This window comes from Nomascus leucogenys, unplaced genomic scaffold (assembly GCF_006542625.1).
Source record: "Nomascus leucogenys isolate Asia unplaced genomic scaffold, Asia_NLE_v1 Super-Scaffold_361, whole genome shotgun sequence".
Lineage (NCBI taxonomy): Eukaryota > Metazoa > Chordata > Mammalia > Primates > Hylobatidae > Nomascus > Nomascus leucogenys.
In genome coordinates this window covers 586,504-613,644 of record NW_022095772.1, presented here as the reverse complement: position 1 = coordinate 613,644, position 27,141 = coordinate 586,504, and the positions used below count along the sequence as shown (strand labels likewise).

Sequence of the window (27,141 nt, the reverse complement as noted above, 5' to 3'; positions counted from 1 at the left end):
GTAGATAGAATATGACTGGAGGTTTCTGCTGGTTTAAGTGTGTCAGTCACAGAATGCATGATGTCAGTATAATAACTACCATTGCTTAATGATAACGCTAATTAAGTATTCTTAGCAGCAGCACGTGGAGAAACTGGATTTTCAATTAAGCACTTTCTGGGGTGAGGGTCTCAGCAGCTCCCACCTCTTTATGTTAAACTGGAGGCTTTCTGCCATTGTCAGGCCCTGTGCACCCAGAGAATGTGGGAATTATGAATGTGTGAAGCTAATTTCTTTTCATTTTCATTCAATGGTACTGTGAGCTTTTCCAAATACATGATTCTACTGTCTCCTTTGGGGAGAAATCTTTGTTAAAAATTAGCGCTATAGGGGAGCTTATTTTGCCCAATGACAGAGCAGATCTGAAAGAAGCATCAAATCTTCCTTTGTATCCTCTAATACATCCCTCCAGCTTGGGTAGATGGACATCCTCAGGAAGACCATTCCGCCAGCTCCAGACACAGCAAGGTCGTAAGGCGCCTGCATTCAGATTCATTGCTGGGTGTGCTGAAGAGGGCCACACATTCTCTGATGCACTTTTCCCCAAGGTGAGACCTCTGTCCTCCCCACTTGAGTGTGGGGACTGTCGGCTCGCTTGGCCAGTCGAGGCAGCAGAATGCGCCTGCCCCCAGGGTGAGACCTCTGTCCTCCGCACCTGAGTGCAGGGGCTGTGGGCCCGCTTGGCCAGTTGAGGCAGCAGAAGTAACGCCCTGCCAGTTTCTGGCTTCTGGGCTTAGACTCAAGAGACTGGCAGCTCCCATTTCCTCTCTTGGGACATTGCTCTTGGGAAACTCGCTGCCATTCTGTGATGAAGCCCAAGCAGCCCTGTGGAGGCTCCACATGGAGAGGCACAGAGCTCCCAGCCACAGCCCTGGCTGAGCTCCACAACTGCCACCACAACAGTTGTGCGGACTGCCATACAGCTGTCCATACACTGCCAGCTGTGTGGACAAACCCTCTTTGGGGCGAGCCCTCCAGCCCCCTTTGACCACCCCAGCTGATGCCAGTGGAGCAGAAACAAGACTTCCCCATCATGCCTGCCTAGATTATAGAGCTGAGAGCAAAACAGGGCTCTCCAATTTGGGATAATTTGCTATGCAGATATAGATTCCTGGGGTACCTGCCCCCCCATTCCCTGTCTCCATCTCTGATATAACACTAATCCCACCGCTGCCAGTTCACACCCTTCTGTGGCTTGCAGCAGCTGACACTGACACCTCTTTGCCAACTCAATTTAACAGCCACCCACCATGTCACAGGTGCAGAGTGCTGGATCTGGGACTCCACAGAGCAGTGAGACACAGCCCCTGCCCTCAGAGAGCTTACAACTGAGTGGAGGAGAAAGACACACACGGCACAGGCAAAATGTGCTGGCAAAGCAGTGCAAAGGGCAGTGCACACACACAGGCACAGACACACACACACACAGACACACATGCAGACACACACACACATGAACACACAGACACAGACACACACAGACACAGACACAAACAGACACACACGCAGACAGACACACATGAACACGCACACACACAAACACAGACACACATGGACACACACACAAACACAGAGATACAGACACACATAGACACAGACATATAGACACAGACACACACACATACACACAGACACACAGACACAAACACACACACAGACACAGGCACACATGAACACACACAGACAGACACAAACACAAACACACAGAGACACACAGACACACATAGACACACAGACACACAGACATACAGACACAGACACACACACATACACACACGGACACAGACACACAGACACACACGAACACAAAAACATACACACAGAGACAGAAACACACACATACATACACACACAGACACACGCACACACCGATGCACAGACACCCACACACATAGAAATACACACAGATACACACACAGAACACAGACACAAACAACACATGGATACCCACACACATACACATACACAGACACACACACAGACATACACACACAGACAAACATACAGACACACAGACACAAACACACAGGCACAGACATACACAGACACACATACATACAGAGACACACATAGACAGACAGACACACGAATGCACACATGCACACACAGACACACACAGACACATACACACAGACACACACAGACACAGATGCACACACTCATACACATAGACATACACACACAGACACACAGATATACACAGAAAGATATACACACAGACAGACACACATACACACACACAGACACACAGACACACACAGAGACACAGACACAAACAGAGACATACATTGATACACACACAGTTTGTGAGAGCACTGGCCCACACACCATGGTGGCTGCAGTGTGAGTCCTGCTCAGTCCTGCCCAGAGACCTGGGGCAGGAAGTGGAAAGAGGCCCCTGATCCAGGTGCAGCTCCTGCTCCCGGAACCGCCTGGGAACGACTGTGACCTGGGCGAATCCTGCTGCGGGCGGCCTCAGCTCCACGCTCTCTTTAGGATAAATCAGGTGGAGCTGGCACCCAGGACGACCCCAGAGGACACACGAGGCTCTCGGCGTTGGGTCTCGGTGTTGAGTCTCTTGGCCTGGTCTGGGGGGACCCCTGCGGGGGGTGGGAGAACGTCTTTTTGAACAAACACGTGAACACATTGGGTCTTTGGTCGCTTTTGCATCTTCTTTCTTCTCTGGCCTCTGCGTCCCAGCTCCTTTGTGCAAGGTCCCATGTGCTGCGAGGCCATGGGTGGCCGTCCAGGGTGTGGCCTGGAGATGTGGAGCCGGAGGCCTGGGTGATATGGTCCAGGCTGCATGCTGACTCCGGGTGTGAGTTAAAGTCAAAAATAAAGTCATGACTTTGAAGTTAGTTTGGTTCTTTCATTGTTGTAAGGTTAGGAGCCCTATTCCATCCCAGCTCTCCAAAACCCAGAATTTTGGGGGGGTTGAAATTTTAGGCTTTCTCTTTGAATTGTAGTTTTATCTTATTTGAGTTACAATTTGCATATGATAATTTAGGCAAATTTATCCGTCATATGATCAGAAGAACAATGCAAGATAGTTTATATCTGAAAGGAAAAAAATCTTTATATGGTTCTGAAAGCCTAAATCATTAACAACTTGGATGATAATTAGCATAAAAATACACAAACATGCCCTCTTCCTAGCAGTAAGTACACAGTGACAACAGAATCAAAGCATGTGGCTATGTGCATGTTAATATTTCAAGACGCAGAGCACTCTATTCCTCTTCTCTGCCCTTTCTAGATGGAACAGTTCCTCATGAATGTAAGTGCAGTCATAGGGTGGATTAGGGTGACCTGCCATTTGTATGCAACTGATCTCTATTTTGGTAGTAATTAAAGTAAAGATATATTTTTAAAAGATAATTTCAAATTTCAGTGCAAACTAGCATGGTTTCACCCCTTTTCTTTGTAACATTTTTTTCTAAGGTTGGAAAAGTAAGGTAGGCTTTAGTACGATTTTTAATCAGAAGTTTTCAAAGTGAGACGCAAAATGGTGGCGCCAACACATTTCAAGTCTGCTACATTTTGAATACACTTATTGGAGAAAAGACCTTCTCATCATTTTTCTCTTACAGGAAAGGAAATAACATGTACAGTTGACCCTTAAGCAACATGGAGGTTGGGGTGCTGGCCCCCATGCACAGTAGAAAATCCACGATAACTTTGACTCCCCCAAAACTTAACTACTAATAGCCTACTGTAAGCCTTACAAATAACACAAGCAGTCAATTAACACATATTTAATATATGTCTTATATACTGTATTCTTAACAAACATGCCAGAGAAAAGAAAAAGAAAATCATAAGGAAAATATATTTACTAGCTATTAAATGGAAGTAGATGATCAAACAGGTCTTCATCCTCACCCTTTTCATGGGCAGAGTGTGGAGAAGGATGTAGAATTGTTGGTTTTGCTAAGTGGACCTGCACCGTTCAAACCCCTGTGGTGCAAAGGCCAACTGTATAGCCATTGGATAGCAATTTATTTTTAGGAATTAACCTCACTAAAATAATCTTAGAAGGAGGCCAAGAAAAAAAATGAATAAGTATTTTTGGTTCATCTATTTCATCATTTCATCATTTCATTTCCGCATTTCATCATTTCATTTCATCCTTTCATTTCATCATTTCATCTCATCCCTTCATCTCATTTTATCATGTCATTTCATTCATTTCCTTTCATCATTTCATTTCAATATTTCATCATTTCATCTCAACATTTCATTTCATCATTTCACTTCATCTTATCATTTCATCATTTCATCTCATGATTTCATTTCATCTCATCATTTCATTTCATCTCATTTCATCTTTTCATCTCGTCATTTCATTTCATCTTTTCATCTCATTTCATTTCATCATTTCATCATTCATTTATTTCATCATTTCATTTCATCATTTCACTTCATTTCATCATTTTATTTCATTTCATATCATTTCATCATTTCATTTCATCATTCCAACTTTTCATTTCATCATTCCACTTCATCATTTCATTTCATTTCCTTTTATTTCATCCTTTCAACATTTCACCATTTCATCTCATCATTTCATCCTTTCATTTCATTATTTCATTTCATCATTTCATCTCATCATTTCATTTCATCATTTCATTTCATTACATCATTTCACTTCGTCTCATTTCACTTCATCTCATCATTTCATCTCATCATTTCATTTCATCTCATCATTTCATGTCATCCCATTTCATTTCATCTTTTCATCTCGTCATTTCATTTCATTTCATTTCATCATTTCATTTCATCAATTCATCATTTCATCATTTTATTTCATTTCATTGTTTCATCATTTCACTTCATTTCATTTCATCATTTCATATCATTCCTTCATTTCATCATTTCATCTTTTCATTTCATTTCATCATTTCATTATTTCACTTCATTTCATCATTTCGTTTCATCATTTCATTTCATTTCCTCATTTCCTTCCACCATTTCATTTCATCATTTCATTTCATTCTTTCATCTCATCATTTCATCTTAGCATTTCATTTCATCATTTCACTTCATCTGATCATTTCCTCATTTCATCTCACGATTTCATTTCATCTCATCAATTAATTTCATCTTTTCATCTCATCATTTCATTATTTCCCTTCATTTCATATTTTCATCGCATCTTTCATTTCATGTCATCATTTCATTTCATCAGTTCATTTCATTTTATTTCATTATTTCATCATTTCATTTCATATCATCATTTCATCATTTCACTTCATCATTTCATTCCATCATTTCATATCATTTCATCATTTCATGATTTCATTTCATGATTTCACTTCATTTCATTTCCTCATTTCATTTCATTTCACCGTTTCCTCATTTCAACATTTCATCATTCCATTTCATCATTTCATCTCATCATTTCATCTCATGATTTCATCTCATCATTTCATTTCATCATTTTATCATTTCATTTCCTCATTTCATCATTTCATTTCATTTCATCCTTTCATTTCATCCTTTGATTTCATCCTCTCATCTCATCCTTTCATCTCATCATTTCATCTCTTCATTTCACTTCTTTCTTTAATTTCGTTTCATGATTTCATTTCATCATTTCATCTCAACATTTCATTTTATTTCACCATTTCACTTCATCTCATCATTTCATTATTTGATCTCATGATTTCATTTTATCTCATCATTTCATCTCATTATTTCATTTCATCTCATCAATTCATTTCATCTTTTTATCTCGTCATTTGATTATTTCATCTTTTCATCTCATAATTCATTTCATCATTTCATCAATTCATCATTTCATTTCAATTATTTCATCATTTCATTTCATTTCATCATTTCATCAAATCACTTCATCATTTCATTCCATCATTTCATGTCATTTATTCATTTCATCATTTCATTTCATCATTTCCTCATTTCATTTCATCATTTCATTTCATTTCGTCTTTTCATTTCATCAATTCATCATTTTGTCATTTCATTTCATTTCAGTATTTCATCATTTCATCATTTGATTTCATTTCATCATTTCATTTCATTTTATCATTTCATATCATTTCTTCCTTTCATCATTTCATCTTTTCATTTCATTTCATTATTTCACTTCATTGCATTTCCTCATTTCATTTCACCATTTCATTTCATCATTTCATCATTTCATTTCATCACTCCATTTCATCATTTCCCATTTCATTTCATCATTTCATCATTTCGTTTCATCTCATCATTTCATCCTTTCATTTCATTATTTCATCATTTCATCTCATCATTTCGTCCTTTCATTTCATTATTTCATCATTTCATCTCATCATTTCATTTCATCAATTCATCATTTCATTTATTTCATCATTTCATTTCATTTCGTGTCATTTATTCATTTCATCATTTCCTCATTTCATTTCACCATTTCATTATTTCATCATTTCATCATTCCATCATTTCATTTCATCATTTCATCTCATCATTTCATTTCATCATTTCACTTCATCTCATCATTTCATCATTTCATCTCATGATATCATCTCATCTCATCATTTCATTTCTTCTCATTTTATCTTTTCATCTCATCATTTCATCATTTCATTTCATCATTTCACTTCATTTCATCATATTATTTCATCATTTCATGTCATTTCATCATTTCATTTCATCATTTCATCTTTTCATTTCATTTTGTCATTCCACTTCATCATTTCATTTCATTTCCTTTTATTTTATCCTTTCATGATTTCATCATTTCATCTCATCATTTCATCCTTTCATTTCATTATTTCATTTCATCATTTCATCTCATCATTTCATTTCATCATTTCATCATTTCATTTCAACATTTCACTTCATCTCATCATTTCATCATTTCATCTCATCATTTCATGTCATCTCATTTCATTTCATCTTTTCATCTCGTCATTTCATTTCAGCATTTCATCTCATCTTTTCATCTCGTCATTTTATTTCATTTCATTTCATCAATTCATCATTTCATCATTTTATTTCATTTCATTGTTTCATCATTTCATCATTTCACTTCATTTCATCATTTCATTTCATTTCATCATTTCATATCATTCTTTCATTTCATCCTTTCATCTTTTCATTTCATTTCATCATTTCATTATTTCACTTCATTTCATCCTTTCATTTCATTTCCTCATTTCCTTCCACCATTTCATTTCATCATTTCATTTCATCATTCCATTTCATCATTTCATTTCATTCTTTCATCTCATCATTTCATCTCAGCATTTCATCATTTCACTTCATCTGATCATTTCATCATTTCATCTCATGATTTCATTTCATCTCATCATCTCAAGAATTCATTTCATCTCATCAATTAATTTCACCTTTTCATCTCATCATTTCATTATTTCCCTTCATTTCATATTTTTTCTCATCTTTCATTTCATTTCATCATTTCATTTCATCAGTTCATTTCATTTTATTTCATTATTTCATCATTACATTTCATTTCATCATGTCATCATTTCACTTCATCATTTCATTCCATCATTTCATATCATTTCATCATTTCATGATTTCATCATTTCATGATTTCATTTCATCATTTCATCATTTCACTTCATTTCATTTCCTCATTTCATTTCATTTCACCATTTCCTCATTTCTACATTTCGTCATTCCATTTCATCATTTCATCTCATCATTTCATCATTTCGTCTCACGATTTCATCTCATCATTTCATTTCATTATTTTATCATTTCATTTCCTCATTTCATTTCATTGCATCCTTTCATCCTTTGATCTCATCCTTTGATCTCATCCTTTCATCTCATCATTTCATTTCTTTCTTTAATTTCATTTCATGATTTCATCATTTCATCTCAACATTTCATTTTATTTCACCATTTCACTTCATTTCATCATTTCATTATTTGATCTCATGATTTCATTTTATCTCATCATTTCATCTCATTATATCATTTCATCTCATCAATTCATTTCATCTTTTTATCTCATCATTTCGTTATTTCATTTCATCTTTTCATCTCATAATTCATTTCATTTCATCATTTCATCAATTCATCATTTCATTTCAATTATTTCATCATTTCATTTCATTTCATCATATCACTTCATCATTTCATTCCATCATTTCATGTCATTTATTCATTTCATCATTTCATTTCATCATTTCCTCATTTCATTTCATCATTTCATTTCATCAATTCATCATTTCATCATTTCATTTTGTTTCATTATTTCATCCTTTCATCATTTGACTTCATTTCACCATTTCATTTCATCATTTCATATCATTTCTTCATTTCATCTTTTCATTTCATTTCATTTCACTTCATTTCATTTCCTCATTTCATTTCACCATTTCATCATTTCATTTCATCATTCCATTTCATCATTTCATCATTTCATTTCATTTCATCATTTCATCATTTTGTTTCATCTCATCATTTCACCCTTTCATTTCATTATTTCATCATTTCATCTCATTTCATCAGTTCATCATTTCATTTATTTCATCATTTCATTTCATTTCATCATTTCATCATTTCACTTCATTTCATTTCATTACATCATTTCATGTCATTTATTCATTTCATCATTTCATTTCATTATATCCTCATTTCATTTCACCATTTCATCATTTCATCATTCCATCATTTCATTTCATCATTTCATCTCATCATTTCATTTCATCATTTCACTTCATCTCATCATTTCATCATTTCGTCTCATGATTTCATTTAATCTCATCATTTCATTTCTTCTCATTTCATCTTTTCATCTCATCATTTCATTTAATCATTTCATTTCATTTCATCTTTTCATCTAGTCAGTTCATTTCATTTCATCAATTCATTTCATCAGTGCATCATTTCATCATTTCATTTCATTATTTCTTCATTTCTCTTCATTTCATCATTTCCTTTCATTTTGTCATTTCATATCATTTCTTCATTTCATCTTTTCATTTCATTTCCTCATTTCACTTCATCATTTCATGATTTAATTTCCTCATTTAATTTCCTCATTTCATTTCATCATTCCATTTCATCATTTCATTATTTCATTTCATCTCATCATTTCATCTCATCATTTCATTTCATCATTTCATTTCATTTCATCATTTTATCATTTCATTTCTTCATTTCATCATTTCATCAATTCATTTAATTTCATCATTTAATTTCATTTCATCATTTCATTTCAGTGATACATGTATTTAAGTGCTAATGTGATGCCCAGGAGACACCCTATTTCCCTTTGTACAACACCTCCTTCAACAAAAGGCAACCTCTCATGGTTGGCTAAGTCTACAGGGAAACCAGCCTTCTTCAACCACCCAATTTGATTTAGAACCTCAAACAGCACCTCAGTTTCATAAAAACCTAAAACATAAACACAACGCTTGGTTGTAAGTAAGCCAACAGTTTCTTGTCTCTTTCTCTGCTCAAGGCTTAAGGCCTTGAGCTTAAGGTCTCCCCAACTACGTTCAGTGGAAGAAAAGATCTCCTGGACAAATAAGTTTGAGAACTGTTGTTGCAGGACTTCTCAGAACCTTTAAAACACAAATCCTCATCCGCAGGGATCTTCAGGAGGGAGATGGCTGATGCAGCACAACTTTCTTTCACAGGAGCATCTTGCAGAATACAGTATGAGATACAGAAAGGCTGCATTGAGTCTTTTTAAGGGCCCGGGCCTTGGTGGGAGTGGGGTAGGAGCTCTCCAGATAGCATCTAATGAGTAGGAACATTCAGGTTGCTTTTTTTTCCTTATTGGCAAAACTGTGTGTGCACCACGAATGAAGCTGGTCTCCCTTATCCATATCAAAACTAAATCCAAATTAATTGGCTAAATTGGGACTCAACACCTCCAGGAGCCACGCGGAAGAAAGCCCCACCACACTTTAAAGTAGCTTACCTCATCATATTTGAGGAAAGCAAAACGCTTATGACCAGTATGCTGCTAATACAAGTCTACAGATAATGCTCTGTGAAAAATTACTTTTCCCAATCAGAGCTGGCACAGTCCACATTTTGCATTACACTTTCGCCCCCTTTTTTAAATTTTAAACACAGATGTTTTTCTCTTTTATTTTGAAAATTTAATTTAATTACACAAGACGGAGCCTCAGTATGTTGCCGAGGCTGGTCTTGAACTCCTGAGCTCAAGTGATACATCTGTCTCCGCCTCCCAAAGTGCTGGGATTACAGGCCTGAGACACTGTGCCCGGCCTTAAACACAAATCAATTCATTCTTACAATTATCCTGAGGTTAGAAAAATGGAAGGGGAAGAAAAATGGCAAGCAGGTAGGCTGACTTCAGCTTCATTATTTGGAGGGACAGTTTGCTTGGTTAAAACACACTACTGCCCACAAAGGCCAAGACAACAGAAAAACACAGACTTATATAAATAGATTTTATATGTGACAGCAGTTTGAATGGAGATTTTTTCAATGCAAATGACAAACAGCTGTGCTTGAGAATCAATAACAACGAATTTTTTTTTATCTCAACAGCTGTCCTGAGAGCACGTCTCTACATCTCTACCTGCATTCTGGAATCAGGGAGAAAGCCAAAACGGACAAGACACTAGATCAGCCATGTCCAACCCTTTGACTACAAGGACTTTTCTGCCTATCTGTGGTGGTGGGTATCATGAAAATTATGCACAAACCTTTTTTTTTTTTAAGCTCATCAGCTATTGTTAGCTTAGTGTATTTTATGTGTGGCCCAGGAGCATTCTTCTTCCAATGTGGCCCTGAGAAACCAAAAGCCTGGACACCTGTGCACTAGGTCAAAAGACTACTCCTTCTGGAAGCAATTGTAAAGAATTTCTGACATTAGCTTGACATGAAAACCAATGGATAGTGGGACAGAATGCAAAATCTTCAAGAATTTTTTTTTTTTTTTCTCAAGGTCTTGCTCTGTGGCCCAGGCTGGAGTACACTGGTGAGATCACAGCTCAGTGCAGGCTCAAGTGCTCCTCCCGCCTCAGCCACAGTAGTAGCTGGGACTACAGATGCGCACAACCACCCCTGGCTAATATTTTGTTTTGTAGAGACGGGGTCTCACTATATTGTCCAGGTTGGTCTCAAAGTCCTTGACTCAAGGGATCCAGGACAGGATAACAGGTGTGAGCCACCACACCTGGCCATGTGCATGAACTTTTAAGACAAACACAAGGCCCCACAAAAGTTAAGGTTTTCCCACCTAATTTCCAGGGGATCTTTTGGTGCAAGGATGAGAAGCCCTTCAAAGTACACAGACAACTCCAAAGATTCAAGACAGTTCATTCGGGCTGGGCCAGCCCACTGGGCAGACTGACCTTCAAGAAAGGCCCACCCATGACATACACCAGATGGCGCTCCAAGAATCTCTCCAGTCCTCAGGGTCCCTAAGGTACTGGACAGAGCTAGGAAAGCAAACCCATTTGCTTCTTCCTGCAGAAAACCCCTTGAGGTCAAGACCCCACAATCAGACGAGGATGGAGTGGCTCACCCTCAGTCAACAGGCCAGACTCAAGGTGGTATAATGTCTTCACCAAGGGTGTGGGCCTCCAGGTATGACTCCCACCTCAGTGCTCCTTTAATAACAAATTTTTGTTAATTCTCCTTAACAGGGGTTCCTGGCAAGTCAGTTCTCCCTCAGGCCTTCCGTTTCCTCACCTACAAGATGAGAGGGCTGGAGCAGATGGAAATTCGGGGAGTAAGGGGATGTCGGCGCACAGCCCACACCGCCCACGGGCCCCTGGAGCCTCCATCCAAGTTCCGACCACGCACCCGCCCCACAAATCCTGCCCAAGGTGAGGGCTGGTCCCGGGTCCTCCAGCTGCCGCATCAGCGAGTGCAGGAGGGAGGGGAAGCCTCCAAGGGGGCGACGCGGGCTCAAGGATGCAACTGGGCCAGGAGTGAACTGGGGCCAGGAGGGAGGTGTCCCGGCAGCTCCTGCAACCCAGCCTGGTTCCCGACCCCCTTACCTCCAGGGTCGGTATCTCCTGCAGGGTGAGGTCCTTGGACACAGCGCACTTGGTGCGCAGCCAGCGCAGGCTGCCCATGGAGATGCCCATGAACTTCTGGAGCTGCCCACACTGCTGCAGCGCTCGGCTGGCCGCGGCCCCTGCGCCTCCCTCCGCGGCTGCCGCATCACCCCCGCCACCGCCCTCCTTCTTCTCTCCCATCACCTGGGAGCGCAGCGCCGCTCTATGCAGGCAGCAGCGGCCGAGGCAGGGAGCCTGGGGCGTGGGCGCCTAGGGGAGGAACCCGGGAGCCGGGAGAGCTGGAGCAGGAGCGCCCCTCGACGCTGCCCGAGCCAGGACGCTGGCAACCCAGTCTGCCGCTTCCGCCCTCAGAGCCGAGGCGGCGGGGACAAAAAGCTGCAAAAAGCCGCCAGGGCGGGGTCAAAAAGCCGCGGCGGCAAGAAGCCATGGAGGTGGCAGGGGCAAAAAGCCGCGGTGGGGGGCAAAATGCCAGGGCGGCGGGGGACAAAAATCCGTGAAAAGCGGCGGCGGGCGGGGGAGGACAAGAAGCCGGGAAAAGCTGCGACGGCGGGGACAAAAACCCGCAGCGGTGGGGGGCAAAAAGACGCGGTGGCAAAAAGCCGCGGCGGCCGGGGGCAAAATACGGCGGCGGGAAAAAGCGGCGGCGGCAAAAAGCCGCGGCGGCGGCGCAAAAATCCGCGGCGGCGGGGGTAAAAAGCTGCGGAACGCAAAAAGCCTCGGGTGCAAAAAGCTTTGGCGGCGGGGAAAAAGCGGCAACGGGAGAAAGCCACGGCGGGCGACGGGGGCAAAAAGCCTTGGCGGAGGGTTCAAAAACCGGCAGGGGCAAAAAGCCGAGGCGGCAAAAATCCGCGGTGTCAGAGGGGGCAAAAAGCCGCGGCTGCGGGGGCAAATAGCCATTAAAAGCGGAAGCCCAGGGCAAAAAGCCGCGGCGGCTGGGGGCAAAAACCCGCAGCAGCAAAAGCCGCAGCGACGCGGGCAAAAAGCCGCGGCGGCGGGGGGCAAAAAGCTGCGGCGGCGGGTTCAAAAACCGGCAGGGGCAAAAAGCCGCGGCGGCGAGCACAAAGAGCCGCGGTGATGGGGGAAAAAGCCGCGGCGTCAGGGGGTGCCAAAAGCCGCGGCTGCGGGGGCAAAAAGCCACGGCGGCGGGCGTAAAAAGCCATGGTGGCCGGAGCAAAAAGCCGCGGCGACGAGGGCACAAAGCCGCAGCGACAGAAACCTGCGGCGGCTGGGGCAAAAAGCCGCGGAGGCCTGGGCAAAAAGCCACTAGAAGCAAGCGGCGGCGGGGCTCAAAAAGCCCCGGGGGCAAAAGCCATGGGGATGGTGGCAAAAAGCTGGGGAGGCCTGGGCAAAAAGCCGCGGCGGCGGGGGCCTCCCTCCCTTCCTTTCTCCCTCCCTTCCTTTTTTCCTTCTTTTCTCTTATTCTTTCTTTCTTTCTCACTTTCTTGCTTTCTTTCCTTTTTTCTCTCTTCCTCCCTCCCTTCCTTTTCTCCTTTTTCCTTCCTTCCTTCTCCTCTTTATTTTCTTTGTTTCTTTGCCTTCCTCCCTTTTACAATTCTCTCTTCCTCCTCCTTCCCTTCATCTCCTTTCTTTTTTCATCTTCTTTCTTCCTTCCTTCCTTTCTCTCTCTTTCTTTCTCTTTCTTTCTTTCTTTCTTTCTTTCTTTCTTTCTTTCTTTCTTTCTTGTGTTCTTGCTTTCTTCTCTCTCCCTTCCTGCTTTTCTCCCTTCCTCCCTCCCTCGCTTCCTTCCTTCTCTCGTTTCCTCCTCTTTTTCTTTCTTTCCTTCCTTCTTTCCTTCCTTCTTTTTTCTTTCTTTCTTTTCTGTCTTTCTCTTTACTAAAATTCATATTATTTAAAAAAGAACACTTTAATCTGCAGGTAAATAGATTATGTCTGCTGTAGACAAAATAATGGCCTCCCAAAAATGTTCATGTCCTAATTCCCAGAGTCTAACCTACAAATATGTTAGGTTGCCTGGCAGTGGGAAATCAGATTTCAAGTGAAATTAAGGTTGCAATAAAATGATGGAGACATTATCTTAAACGGGTGGGATCAATGAAATCACGAGCTTCCTTATAAGTGAAAGAAGAAGGCAGAAGAAAGACAACCATGGAGGTGGTGGCATGAGAAATTACTCAACATCACTGACTTTTAAGATACAAGAATGAGGACCCAGCGCGGTGGCTCACACCTCCCCAATAGCCACAGCAATACTGATACCCTCACACCTTTGAACATAAAGCTTTGTGTTGTCTATTTTTCAGGTGCTGTCACCTATCTGATCTCAGTATTTTAAAAATCAGCTTCCAGCCCATATGGTGGCTCATGCTTGTAATAGCAGCAGTTTAGGAGGCTGCAATGAGAGGATTCTTTGAGCCCAGGAGATCAAGAGCAACCTGGGCAACATAGCAAGACCCAGTCTCTATCAAAAGACAAAAATAAAGGTGGACATGGTGATGTGCACCTGTTGTCCTAGCTATTTGGGAGGCCAAGGTGGAAGGATTGCTTGAGCTTGGGAGGTGGTGGCTACAGTGAGCAGTGATTGCACCACTGCACTCCAGCCTGCGCAAAAAAGCAAGATCCTATCTCAAAAAATATACACAATAAAAATAAAAATCAGCTCTCATTGATTTCTACATAAATATGCACAGGCGATGTCCATATAGACATAAATAATAATATATCTGACAATGGGTCCATATGATCTTCAAAATGTAAAATGCCTATCTGTGTAATTGACTGGTTAGTCTCATTAATGAATATAGATTCAATTCTACTTCCTTGTTCTAGGTAAATTATATAATCTAGCTTTTCGTTTCACTTATTTACTGATAAAAACAGGAAGAGTGACAAGATATCTATTTTGGAAAATTACTCTGGTATGAGTAAAGATGAAATAATGATAGAATTGCATGGAAAACTAGAAAAAAGTATGGTCTTCTGATATTCTGTCACGTCATATACTAAAGACCTCATAAAACTCAGATATTTTATCTAAAAATGTTATTTTCATCTTAGGAATGATCAAACCATGAGACTAGAATTGTATTACAATGACTCTCACAAGCACATGTGCTAAAAGGGAGGGGAAAACATCATTACTGATATTTTAAACGTGCGTTTTATTTTCCATAACATGAACCTCAACTTGATATGATGCAGATTGAAGGAAATCACCCATAATTCCATGTTAAGAAGGCCTGTGATATTTTATGGGAAAAATAAATAGAGAAAATGCTAACAGAAACACTTTTAAGCATTAAGCTTTATGGAGCAAAGACAAATCCAGTGGTGAAAGATACACACTCGAGTTCTGTTTGTTGTCTTGGAACAATACGGTTTAGAGGTGACTGGTGGGTGAGGAGAACATATGCGAGTTCACCAAACAGAAAAGCTGAATGAGGCAATGCCTCTTCCTGACCGTATCTCTTACTCAGATAACTACATAATTTATTGTCCAGAAAAGGGTATATTTATAAATCATATTAAAAGTCATGCAATGAAGTTGTCCAGGGAAATCAAGAGTTAACAGTCTCACTCTGACAATAATGAATAGGTGGGTTCCCTCAAGATAGACTAGGACATGACCCCACACTGGCAGGTAGTAGTACCAGAAAAGAACCCATGGAAAATCTTGACCTTATGCTTGAGGTAGGGACCAGGCTAAAGTGAAAGCCAGACATAAAATTCTATCTAAAATATATCAACAATCGAAGAAAATATGTGGTGTACAGGCATAGAATCTCTACTGGGTCGTTGAAATAGTAAGATAAACTCAAATTTTTACATTGTTTTATTTTCCTCCAGTTAGGGCCTGAGGTTTGACTCTGGAGAGTGGCTGTCAATTGGAGCCTTGCCTTTCTGGGGTTCTGGGCAGGGGGTTGTGGATGCTTAACATGTGCCTTTCACAGGAGACTTCCTTACCTCTGCAGTGGCCAGGTGTGCATCCCATGACCAGGCCTCCCTCTCACAGAACATCTGCTGAGACTAGGAGATGCCTGGTGGCTGTTGCCTGACCTGTGTCCTGAGTATTTCTGACAAGAGGCCCTCTCAGAGACCCTGGCCAGGAGGAGAGTTAGGTTCCAGCGTAGCTCAGATCAGACACATGGAGGCCACAGGACCAAACACGGGAAATCAGAGAAGTAGTTTTATTACTCACAGATCCAGAGAGAAGAGGGTAGCTGAGAAGAGGGTTTAGCTGTGTCCCCAGCCAAATCTCATCTTGAATTCCCACATGTTGTGGGAGGGAACAGGTGGGAGGTAATTGAATCATGGGGGCAGGTCTTTCCCATGCTGTTCTTCTGATAGTGAATAAGTCTCAGAAGATCTGATGGTTTTATAAAGGGGAGTTTCCCTGCACAAGCTCTCTTGTCTGCTGCCATGTGAGACATGCCTTTCACCTTCTGCCATGATTGTGAGGCCTACCCAGCCACGTGGAACTGTGTGTCTATTAAACCTCTTTCTTCTGGAAATTACCCAGTCTTGGGTATGTCTTTACCGGCGTGTGAAAATGGACTAATACAGTAGCACACCTCATAGGGCTGAACACAATGGGGAAGATGAGTGGGGAGCAAGAGAGAGAAAAGGGGTCTGTGGGACTCCAGCCTTTACTGGGCCCAGAACATTACCCAAATAAGTTTTCCATGGGGCTCTAGCCGGTGGGGTGAGTGCCAGCAGGCACATTTCTTGGCTCCCGCTGCAACTGAGCAGGTCACTCTGGCGTGTGGGGGCTGTCCATGTGGGCTGTGAGGTCTGTGGGGTGAGTCAGGTAGGTTGTATCCGACAGTTCCATAGCGGGTAGTCACCAGGGGGAGACAACTGTGTAGGGTCACTATCTGGGCCAGCCACACTGAGGAACTGTGAGGTTTACAACTGGAAATTGTCAAGGGAATCTGAACCCAGCTACCATATGAGAGAGTTCAACTTATGTTCAATGTGAATGCCATGGCAACATTAAAATGTAAGAATTCGCTCCATATGTGCTTGAGGTAAATAGGAGAAACCTAGAATTGATGTAAACAGTGAGAAGATTGGATGCGTTTTCCGTCACATATTTTAATATTAGCAGCCTATTATATATGTCAGTCCATCAGGCATTCAGAATTACATGCTTATGAAAATTTTTTGCACCATCGGACAAAAGACAAGGGTAGAAGATATTTTTAGCCTTATAAACACTAGTAAATTAAAAACAGAAGGACCTTTATGTCCTAATATATCTATGTTGTGAAAGGCTGCCCTGTGAAATACGGGATTTCTTAAACGTATTTTAAAAATCGTAGGTGTCAATATTTTTTAGAAATCCATTTAAATTTCTCTTGCTATTTTACAATGCCTACTTATTTATTTAGTGGTTCTGCTGATTTTGATGTATATCCTAAACTTTATATTTTCTTTAAAGTATGTTTTATACAACTTTATGTAAAATGTTTCAGTTTCTTCACATTCTCTCCCTGTCCTTTTGTTTTGCTCTTATATGGTGGCCTTGAGTCTTTTCTCTGGCTTTTCGAACCTAGTAAGACTAAGACACTAAAGTAACTTTGCCCGTGGTTTGGTGGTGCCTTCTAAAGCACATCCTAAGCTCTCGTGCATACAGGGGTCTCCTTTGAGCTCTATGCTTTTGACATCCCACATATTCCAGCACTCCAAGTCAGTACTGCTCAGTTTTAGTTACTAAGATTAAAAATGTATTTTAATAGCAAGTTAGTTTAGTGCACTCTTGCTTCCTTCTTTACTGCTGGTATACACGTATATTCCTTTAAATGAATCTTGGAATTTATTTAAAAATTGTAAATTTTACGAATGAAACTGTATATTGTTGTGAATTGATAGGTGAATTTGGAAAGAATTTGTCTTCATGATACTAAATCCTTTTTATCCAAGAATCATATGTGCCTTTATATTTATTCCAGTCTATATTTATATCAGAGTAAATATATAGAAATGTAGATACACACAGCTGTAGTTATAGATAGATGCAAATATAGATATAACATGTTAAATCTATATCTATCCCATGTAACGTATATACATGTTATATGTGTGTGTGTATATATATGTTTGTGTTATTAAAGAGCTCCCTTAAAATTTTTCTTTTATTTCCTATATAATTTTAGGTTGAGCTTCAATTTTCCTTTTACAAACAAGCAAATATTTATACTAGTTTTAATACTGACCTTTGGACATTCTATCTTATTTTAGCATTGAATATTTTCACAATTATTATAAATATTATCTAATATTAATGTAACTGTTAAAAATATTTAAAATTTTACCTTTGAATTATTTTATTGTTGAATTTAAATTCCTTGAAATATGATAGTAAATTTCTATTTTATGCTTTCTCTATGCATATGCAAATTAGTCTATCCACTTCTCTATCTCTATGTAGTAACATATGAAAATCAGGCCTCTCTTCTTCTAATAGACATACACGTGTTTGCATATAGAATATCAGACTCTTTATAGCATTTAAAATCTTTAAAGACATGAATATCACCTTTTAACAAATATATGTTAGCATGTACTGAGAATACCCTATTTATTTTTTATTTGGGGTAACCAATATGATTATTAATATTATTGGATTACCAAATTTGGAATCACACTTTCATCCCCAAGGTGGATATTTGTTTCATTTTTTTGCTAATTTCTTGTCTTACTGTTTCAAATATTGTTGGATATTATTTTTCTTTTATTTGGCATTTTAGTATCAATATTTGTAAGTGATGTACTCTACATATTTTTTCTTCAATATCTGCTGGGTTTTATAATTACTGCTATATTGGATTTGTAGTAGACATTGACAAAAATTATTCCTGTATGTTTTATAGCTCTATGAAGGAAGCCAATATATTTTACCCCAAAATATATTTCCTTGATATGTTTCAAAATGGCTATTTAGAAGGGCTGGAAATGCAAACATAGCTGCAAAGCTGTCTTGGGGAGATTTGCATGGGTAGAGAGTCTGCCCTGATGCAGCCAGGCTTTCTCTGAGGTCTGCCCCCTTGTCTGGATCTAGGAAAGGTTAACTGAGAGTCTGAGGTCTCCAAAGGTCTGAAAGAAACATTTTCTGTCTGTTCTCTCTGAGGACTGCTCCCAGTGAGGTTTCACCTACGTAGTAAGTCCACTGTTGCTAGCCAGGGTCCTTTTCTCACATAACCTTTTCTTTCTTTTTTTTTTTTTCCCTGTGATCCAAGACCCCATTCTTTCTGTAAACTTCATGTGGTAGATAAGCTTCTGCACCCATCGTGTGTCTGGGTCTTCATTCTAAGGGCTCCAGTGTACACACATTGCAGAAACCTGTATGCCTTTTCTACTATTTATCTGCCTCCTATTAGTGATTTTCAGGGAAACTTCAGAAGGCGAAAGGGACATTCTCCTTTAGCCCATACTCAGACAAAATCCCCCAACATTTAACTGATTCCTGATACCTTAAAATCACCTTGAAAAATCCATATATTTATAACCTTTTCTTCCCTCTATGATTTCTGGTCAGCCTGGGTTTTGCTTTTTATTCCATTTACTTCATCCTCGAAAAGATCTATTTTATGTCTATTTATTCTCATTTATTGACATTGAGAATAGAAAATAACTTTCATGTGAGAAATGCAAGTCCTTTTAAAGAATGAGGCCCAGAGAGATATTAAAATGAGACAGCAGTTCTGTCCTGCTCCTCTTTGAGCTGTGTGTTCATCTAGGCTGCTTGCTGTTGCCACAGTAGCTATAAATTAACCAATAATGCCACACCAGACACTATAATCCACACCCAATAATAGTGTAACAGTGCATAGCCAGTCACTAACAAATGTTATTTCCATAAGCGAATGAGAATTTGTGACAAACCTCTTTGCATCATCCCACTTCTTGTCCCTTTGTTGCCTTTAAGAAACTGCTTGTTGCAAAACTCCAAATGGAGTTCATATCCAAGCATACTTGGGTCTGTTTCTTCCAGGCAGCTGTCCTCATTTTGGCTCAAGTCAACTCTTTGAATGATGTTTTCTGCTTCAGCCTCTTCCACTTAGATTAACAACATGGATTTGTGTCACCATGTGCAGCAGTTAAAATGTTTACACTTTTCCCCTCGAGGGCATTGATGTGTTTTCCTGAGCACTTGGAATAGCTACATAGTGTTTGCTTTCTAGATTATGGTTTCTCAACCTTGCTGCTACTTACCTTTAGGACCAGAGGATTCTTTGTTGTGGGAGGCTGCCCTAGCAATGCTAGATGTTTCGTTTGACCTCTAAATTTCACACCTCCACCAGTCTTGACATCCCCACAATAACCCTAGACATTGCCAAATGTCTCCTGGGGAAAACTCTCCACCACTTGACAGCCAAAGTTCTTGAAATCTTGGAATGGTCAATTGAGTTTTTATGTTATCCAAAACAAATATTTCTCTTTGTTTTTAAACATCTACTTCCATCTACTTATCTGCTTATTTTTCTTTTATTTGTAACTTAATTCCATCAAGGACAGAGAGTGCATTTTCTGTCGTGCTAAATTTTCAAAGAATGTATTGATTTTTTATGACCTGATATATGGATGATATGTAGATAGTACATGTTTGTATTATCAAATTTCAGGTCAATAATAAAATAAATACTTATAATATTTATACTGTCACTGTATATTAGTTATTTTCTTTCTTCAATACAGGAGTTTCTCAACATATAGGCTGTTTTTCAATTCTAGGTTATCCAGTAGATTTTGAAATGTTATAATTAAATATCTACTTCTCAAACATTCATCTTTGCAAATGAATCAATCCCAAGCTCTTATAATGCACATCATATAAAGGGCAGATTAGTCAATATATGGTTCAGAAATAATTATGTAATATTTATAAGAAAATTAAAAATTTAGATCCTTAACTCAGATAACAATAATCCAAATTAAAATTTGATTTAATTACATAATTTAAAATGACACCAGAATACTAGTAAAAATGTAGATAAGTTTATATAATCCTTTTTAGCTGTAGGACTTTATTAGCATAAATTCAAATACAGGAACCAAAGTAAGATTGAGACCTATAGTAAAAGGTTAAAATGCACACATTATAGGGGCATGATTAAACTAATTTAAGGCATAATAACATGGAGAAATACTGCAAAACATACATTTTACTGAATTAATTGTTAATATTTAATCATTAAATGAGAACAAAGGTAAAGAGTAGCTACACACACACACACACCCACACACAAGTGCAATATTGTCAAATAAACACGTGATGGTCAGCTACACTAGAAATCACACCTGTATTTTCTCCACAGAAGAGTAAAGATTAAAAATCACAATAATATTTATTGTACATATGGAGGTAAAAATACTCAAAATATTACCCTAAAATACATTTTTTTTTTGAGATGGAGTTTTGCTTTTATTGCCCAGGCTGGAGTGCAATGGCACAATCTTGGCTCACTGCAACCTCAGCCTCCCAGGGTCAAGTAATTTTCCTAGCTCAGCCTCCGAAGTAGCTGAGATTACAGGCATGCGCCACCACACGTGGCTAATTTTTTGTATTTAGTAGAGACGGGGTTTCACCATGTTGGTCAGGCTGGTCTCAAACTCCTGACTTCAGGTGATCTACCCACTTCAGCCTCCCAAAGTGCTGGGATTACAGGCGTGCACCTGGCCAACTTTTTGACATATTTCAAGATGGAAATAGCTTCTTCTACAAGAATAGCTGAAAAGCTGTGTTTGTTGGGGAGATTTGCATTTGTAGAGAAAATCTGCATTGATATAGACAGGCTTTCCCTGAGATACTCCCTTGTCTGGGTTTAGGAAAGATTAACTGAGTCTGGCACGTTTAAATTTTGAAAAACCATTTCCTATCTATACTTCCCAAGAGGAGGGCTGCTCCCTGGGAGGCTTCATCCATGTAACAAGACCAGCTCTGCTGCCAGGCTCCTCTTTCTTCCTTGTCGTCACCTTTCTTCCGCAAAGCCTGATTTACCAATGTACAGCTCTGTGTTTTCTGTAACCTCAAGACAGCATAGACGTGTTAACTACCTTGCCTTTCCTGGAGTTTTTATATATATAGTATATATTTGTATATCTATTTATAATATACAAATATTTGTATATATATATTTATATATTATGTAAAGTCCAAGTGCGTACTTGTGCACATAATTATATCTGTAAACCTTTTTTCCCTGTTAATTTGTACATTATCAGTTTGTTTTATAGACTCAAATAATTAAAGCTTCAAGGGAAAAATTTAGTTTCCTATAAAGACAAATATATATGTGACAAATAATATTTAGAGTGTAAGACGCTTTTTAAAGGTATATTTGCAATTTGTGTCAAAACATTTAAATATATATTTGTTACTTTATAAAATTTCAAATAATTTAAGCTAAATACATAGTATATGCAGAAAATTTCGCAATATTTGTATGTAGCACCTTACTGTGCATTACTGTAACCAACGGTCTAATATAAAGAACTAATTAGGGTAGCACCTACTTTTCAAATATCTCATTTTTTTCTCACACCTTTTAAATAAGACAAATAACGTTTAAACTTTATTTGTAAATTTGCAGAATAGTATTTTTCAGCAGATGGTTTATTTTAGCAAATTCCGTCTTCACATTGTGCTATGCTTTTATGAGTTCCAGCTGTTAACGAGTATTATTTTACTGCTGAATCTATCATGTGTGAAATAATTGCTCATTATGTGCCTTAAAACACAAGCAATATACTTATTTTCGGCTTGGAGCAAATTAAAATCTTATCAGCAATTTAAAAAATCTAGAGTGGTCTTCTGGTTATTTTAAACTGGTATTTTTCTCTTTAGGTTTTTAGTGAGTTGTCTTATCAAGAAGAAGAATTCAAGCTGATTATTATTTTATTTTCTCTTCCATCCACCTCGCAGGTGTGTTAATAATTTCGTTTCTCAGAAAATGTTCTTTCTTAGCCATCTTACAAGATGAGAGACCTTTTAACATCTTCCATTCAGATGTGATAGCAGTAATGGAAAATATTCCAGCTTCATGAATATGGTGATACAAATATTTATCTGTCTAACCTCTTTCAGTGCCAAATGTTTACTTTACTCAGTGAATGACTCAGTTGACTGGTAATTTCTTCTGAAATCACAAATGAGAGGATCAGAGGTCTGGCTGTTGTCTGTATCTCATATGACTCCCAGTGCAGACAATTGTTTCTATGGAGCACAGACAGTTCAAAGGATTGACTTCCTGCCTAGAATAGTTTCTGCTGTACTTCTTATCCTTCTTGTGGAGATTTCAGATGATCTGAATTGCTTTTCTATCTTAAGAAAAAACTCAACAATTCTCCCACCTGAGAGGAATCTAAACTGTAGTAAGTTAGCAGAAGCAATCTGTAAAGTTCTTACATTGTTTGTTGTAGAATGCAGAGTTGGTGTCTCCATCACTAAACTTTTTTTTTCTTTTATTATTATTATCCTTTAAGTTTTAGGGTACATGTGCACAATGTGCAGGTTTGTTACATATGTATCCATGTGCCATGTTGGTGTGCTGCACCCATAAACTCGTCATTTAGCATTAGGTGTATCTCCTAATGCTGTCCCTCCCCCATCCCCCCACCCCCTAACAGTCCCCGGAGTGTGATGTTCCTCTTCCTGTCTCCATGTGTTCTCATTGTTCAATTCCCACCTATGAGTGAGAACATGCGGTGTTTGGTTTTTTGTCCTTGTGATAGTTTACTGAGAATGATGGTTTCCAGTTTCATCCATGTCCCTACAAAGGACATGAACTCATCATTTTTTATGGCTGCATAGCATTCCATGGTGTATATGTGCCACATTTTCTTAATCCAGTCTATTGTTGTTGGACATTTGGGTTGGTTCCAAGTCTTTGCTATTGTGAATAGTGCCACATTAAACATACATGTGCATGTGTCTGTATAGCAGCATGATTTATAGTCCTTTGGGTATATATCCAGTAATGGGATGGCTGGGTCAAATGGTATTTCTAGTTCTAGATCCCTGAGGAGTCGCCACACTGACTTCCACAATGGTTGAACTAGTTTACAGTCCCACCAACAGTGTAAAAGTGTTCCTATTTCTCCACATCCTCTCCAGCACCTGTTGTTTCCTGACTTTTTAATGATCGCCATTCTAACTGGTGTGAGACGGTATCTAATTGTGGTTTTGATTTGCATTTCTCTGATGGCCAGTGATGATGAGCATTTTTTCATGTGTTTTTTGGCTGCATAAATGTCTTCTTTTGAGAAGTGTCTGTTCATGTCCTTCGCCCACTTTTTGATGGGGTTGTTTGGTGTTTTCTTGTAAATTTGTTTGAGTTCATTATAGATTCTGGATATTAGCCCTTTGTCAGATGAGTAGGTTGTGAAAATTTTCTCCCATTCTGTAGGTTGCCTGTTCACTCCGATGGTAGTTTCTTTTGCTGTGCAGAAGCTCTTTAGTTTAATTAGATCCCATTTGTCAATTTTGGCTTTTGTTGCCATTGCTTTTGGTGCTTTAGACATGAATTCCTTGCCCACGCCTATGTCCTGAATAGTATTGCCTAGGTTTTCTTCCAGGGTTTTTGTGGTTTTAGCTCTAACATGTAAGTCTTTCATCCATCTTTAATTAATTTTTGTATAAGGTGTAAGGAAGAGATCCAGTTTCAGCTTTCTACATATGGCTAGCCAGTTTTCCTAGCACCATTTATTAAATAGGGAATCCTTTCCCCATTTCTTGTTTTTGTCAGGTTTGTCAAAGACCAGATAGTTGTAGATATGTGGCATCATTTCTGAGGGCTCTGTTCTGTTCCATTGATCTATGTGTCTGTTTTTGTACCAGTACCATGCTGTTTTGGTTACTGTAGCCTTGTACTATAGTTTGAAGTCAGGTAGCTTGATTCCTCCAGCTTTGTTCTTTTGGCTTAGGATTGACTTGGTGACGTGGGCTCATTTTGGTTCCATATGAACCTTAAAGTAGTTTTTTCCAATTCTGTGAAGAAAGTCATTGGTAGCTTAATGGGGATGGCATTGAATCTATAAATTATCTTGGGCAGTATGGCCATTTTCATGATATTGATTCTTCCAACCCATGAGCGTGGAATGTTCTTCCATTTGTTTGTATCCTCTTTTATTTCATTGAGCAGTGGTCTGTAGTTCTCCTTGAAGAGGTCCTTCACGTCCCTTGTAAGTTGGAATCCTAGGTATTTTATTTTCTTTGAAGCAATTGTGAATGGGAGTTCACTCGTGATTTGGCACCCTGTTTGTCTGTTATTGGTGTACAAGAATGCTTGTGATTTTTGTACATTGATTTTTACCCTGAGACTTTGCTGAAGTTGCTAATCAGCTTAAGGAGATTTTGGGCTGAGACAATGGGGTTTTCTAGGTATACAGTCATGTCATTTGCAAACAGGGACAATTTGACTTCCTCTTTTCCTAATTGAATACCCTTTATTTCCTTCTCCTGCCTGATTTCCCTGGCCAGAACTTTCAACACTATGTTGAATAGGAGTGGTGAAAGAGAGCATCCCTGTCTTGTGCCAGTTTTCAAAGGGAATGCTTCCAGTTTTTGCCCATTCAGCATAATATTGGCTGTGGGTTTGTCATAGATAGCTCTTATTATTTTGATATACGTCCCATCAACACCTAATTTATTGAGAGTTTTTAGCATGAAGCGTTGTTGAATTTTTTCAAAGACCTTTTCTGCATCTATTGAGATAATCATGAGGTTTTTGTCTTTGGTTTTGTTTATATGCTGGATTACACTTATTGATTTGCATATGTTGAAACAGCCTTGCATCCCAGGGATGAAGCCCACTTGATCATGGTGGATAAGGTTTTTGATGTGCTGCTGGATTCAGTTTGCCAGTATTTTATTGAGGATTTTTGTATCAATGTTCATCAGGGGTATTGGTCTAAAATTCTCTTTTTTGGTTGTGTCTCTGCCAGGCTTTGGTATCAGGATGATGCTGGCCTCATAAAATGAGTTAGGGAGGATTCCCTCTTTTTCTATTGATTGGAATAGTTTCAGAAGGAATGGTACCAGTTCCTCCTTGTACCTCTGGTAGAATTCGGCTTTGAATCCATCTGGTCCTGGACTCTTTTTGGTTGATAATATATTGATTATTGTCACAATTTCAGAGCGTGTTATTGGTCTATTCAGAGATTCAACTTCTTCCTGGTTTAGTCTTGGGAGAGTGTATGTGTCCAGTAATTTATCCATTTCTTCTAGATTTTCCAGTTTATTTGTGTAGAGGTGTTTGTAGTATTCTCTGATGGTAGATTGTATTTCTGTGGGATCCCTGGTGATATCCCCTTTATCATTTTTTATTGCATCTATTTGATTCTTCTCTCTTTTCTTCTTTATTAGTCTTGCTAGCGGTCTATCAATTTTGTTGATCTTTTCAAAAAACCAGCTCCTGGATTCATTAATTTTTTGAAGGGTTTTTTATGTCTCTATTTCCTTCAGTTATGCTCTGATTTTAGTTATTTGTTGCCTTCTGCTAGCATTTGAATGTGTTTGCTCTTGCTTTTCTAGTTCTTTTAATTGTGATATTAGGTTGTCAATTTTTGATCTTTCTGTCTTTCTCTTGTGGGCATTTAGTGCTATAAATTTTCCTCTACACACGGCTTTGAATGTGTCCCAGAGATTCTGGTATGTTGTGTCTTTGTTCTCTTTGGTTTCAAAGAACATCTTTATTTCTGCCTTCATTTCATTACGTACCCAGTAGTCATTCCACAGCAGGTTGTTCATTTTCCATGTAGTTGAGCGGTTTTGAGTGAGTTTCTTAATCCTGAGTTCTAGTTTGATTGCACTGTGGTCTGAGAGACAGTTTGTTATAATTTCTGTTCTTTTTCATTTGCTGAGGAGAGCTTTACTTCCAACTATGTGTGATCAGTTTTGGAATGGGTGTGGTGTGGTGCTGAAAAAATGAATATTCTGTTGATTTGGGGTGGAGAGTTCTGTAAATATCTATTAGGTCCACTTTGTGCAGAGCTGTGTTCAATTCCTGGGTGTCCTTGTTAACTTTCTTTCTTGTTGATCTGTCTAATGTTGACAGTGGGGTGTTAAAATCTCCCTTTATTATTGTGTGGGAGTCTAAGTCTCTTTGTAGGTCACTCAGGACTTGCTATATGAATCTGGGTGTTCCTGTATTGGGTG

At 39.0% G+C, this 27,141-nt stretch overlaps 1 protein-coding gene across 1 annotated transcript; it reads left to right on the top strand.

Annotated features, from left to right (window-relative positions):
* The first annotated feature begins 11,701 nt into the window (after positions 1–11,701).
* On the top strand, positions 11,702–12,719 carry LOC100595393. Its single transcript, XM_012504103.1, has 2 exons — positions 11,702–11,734; positions 12,012–12,719. The coding sequence occupies exons 1-2, from the start codon at positions 11,702–11,704 to the stop codon at positions 12,717–12,719; spliced, it is 741 nt and encodes a 246-aa protein (XP_012359557.1).
* Positions 12,720–27,141: the final 14,422 nt, after the last annotated feature.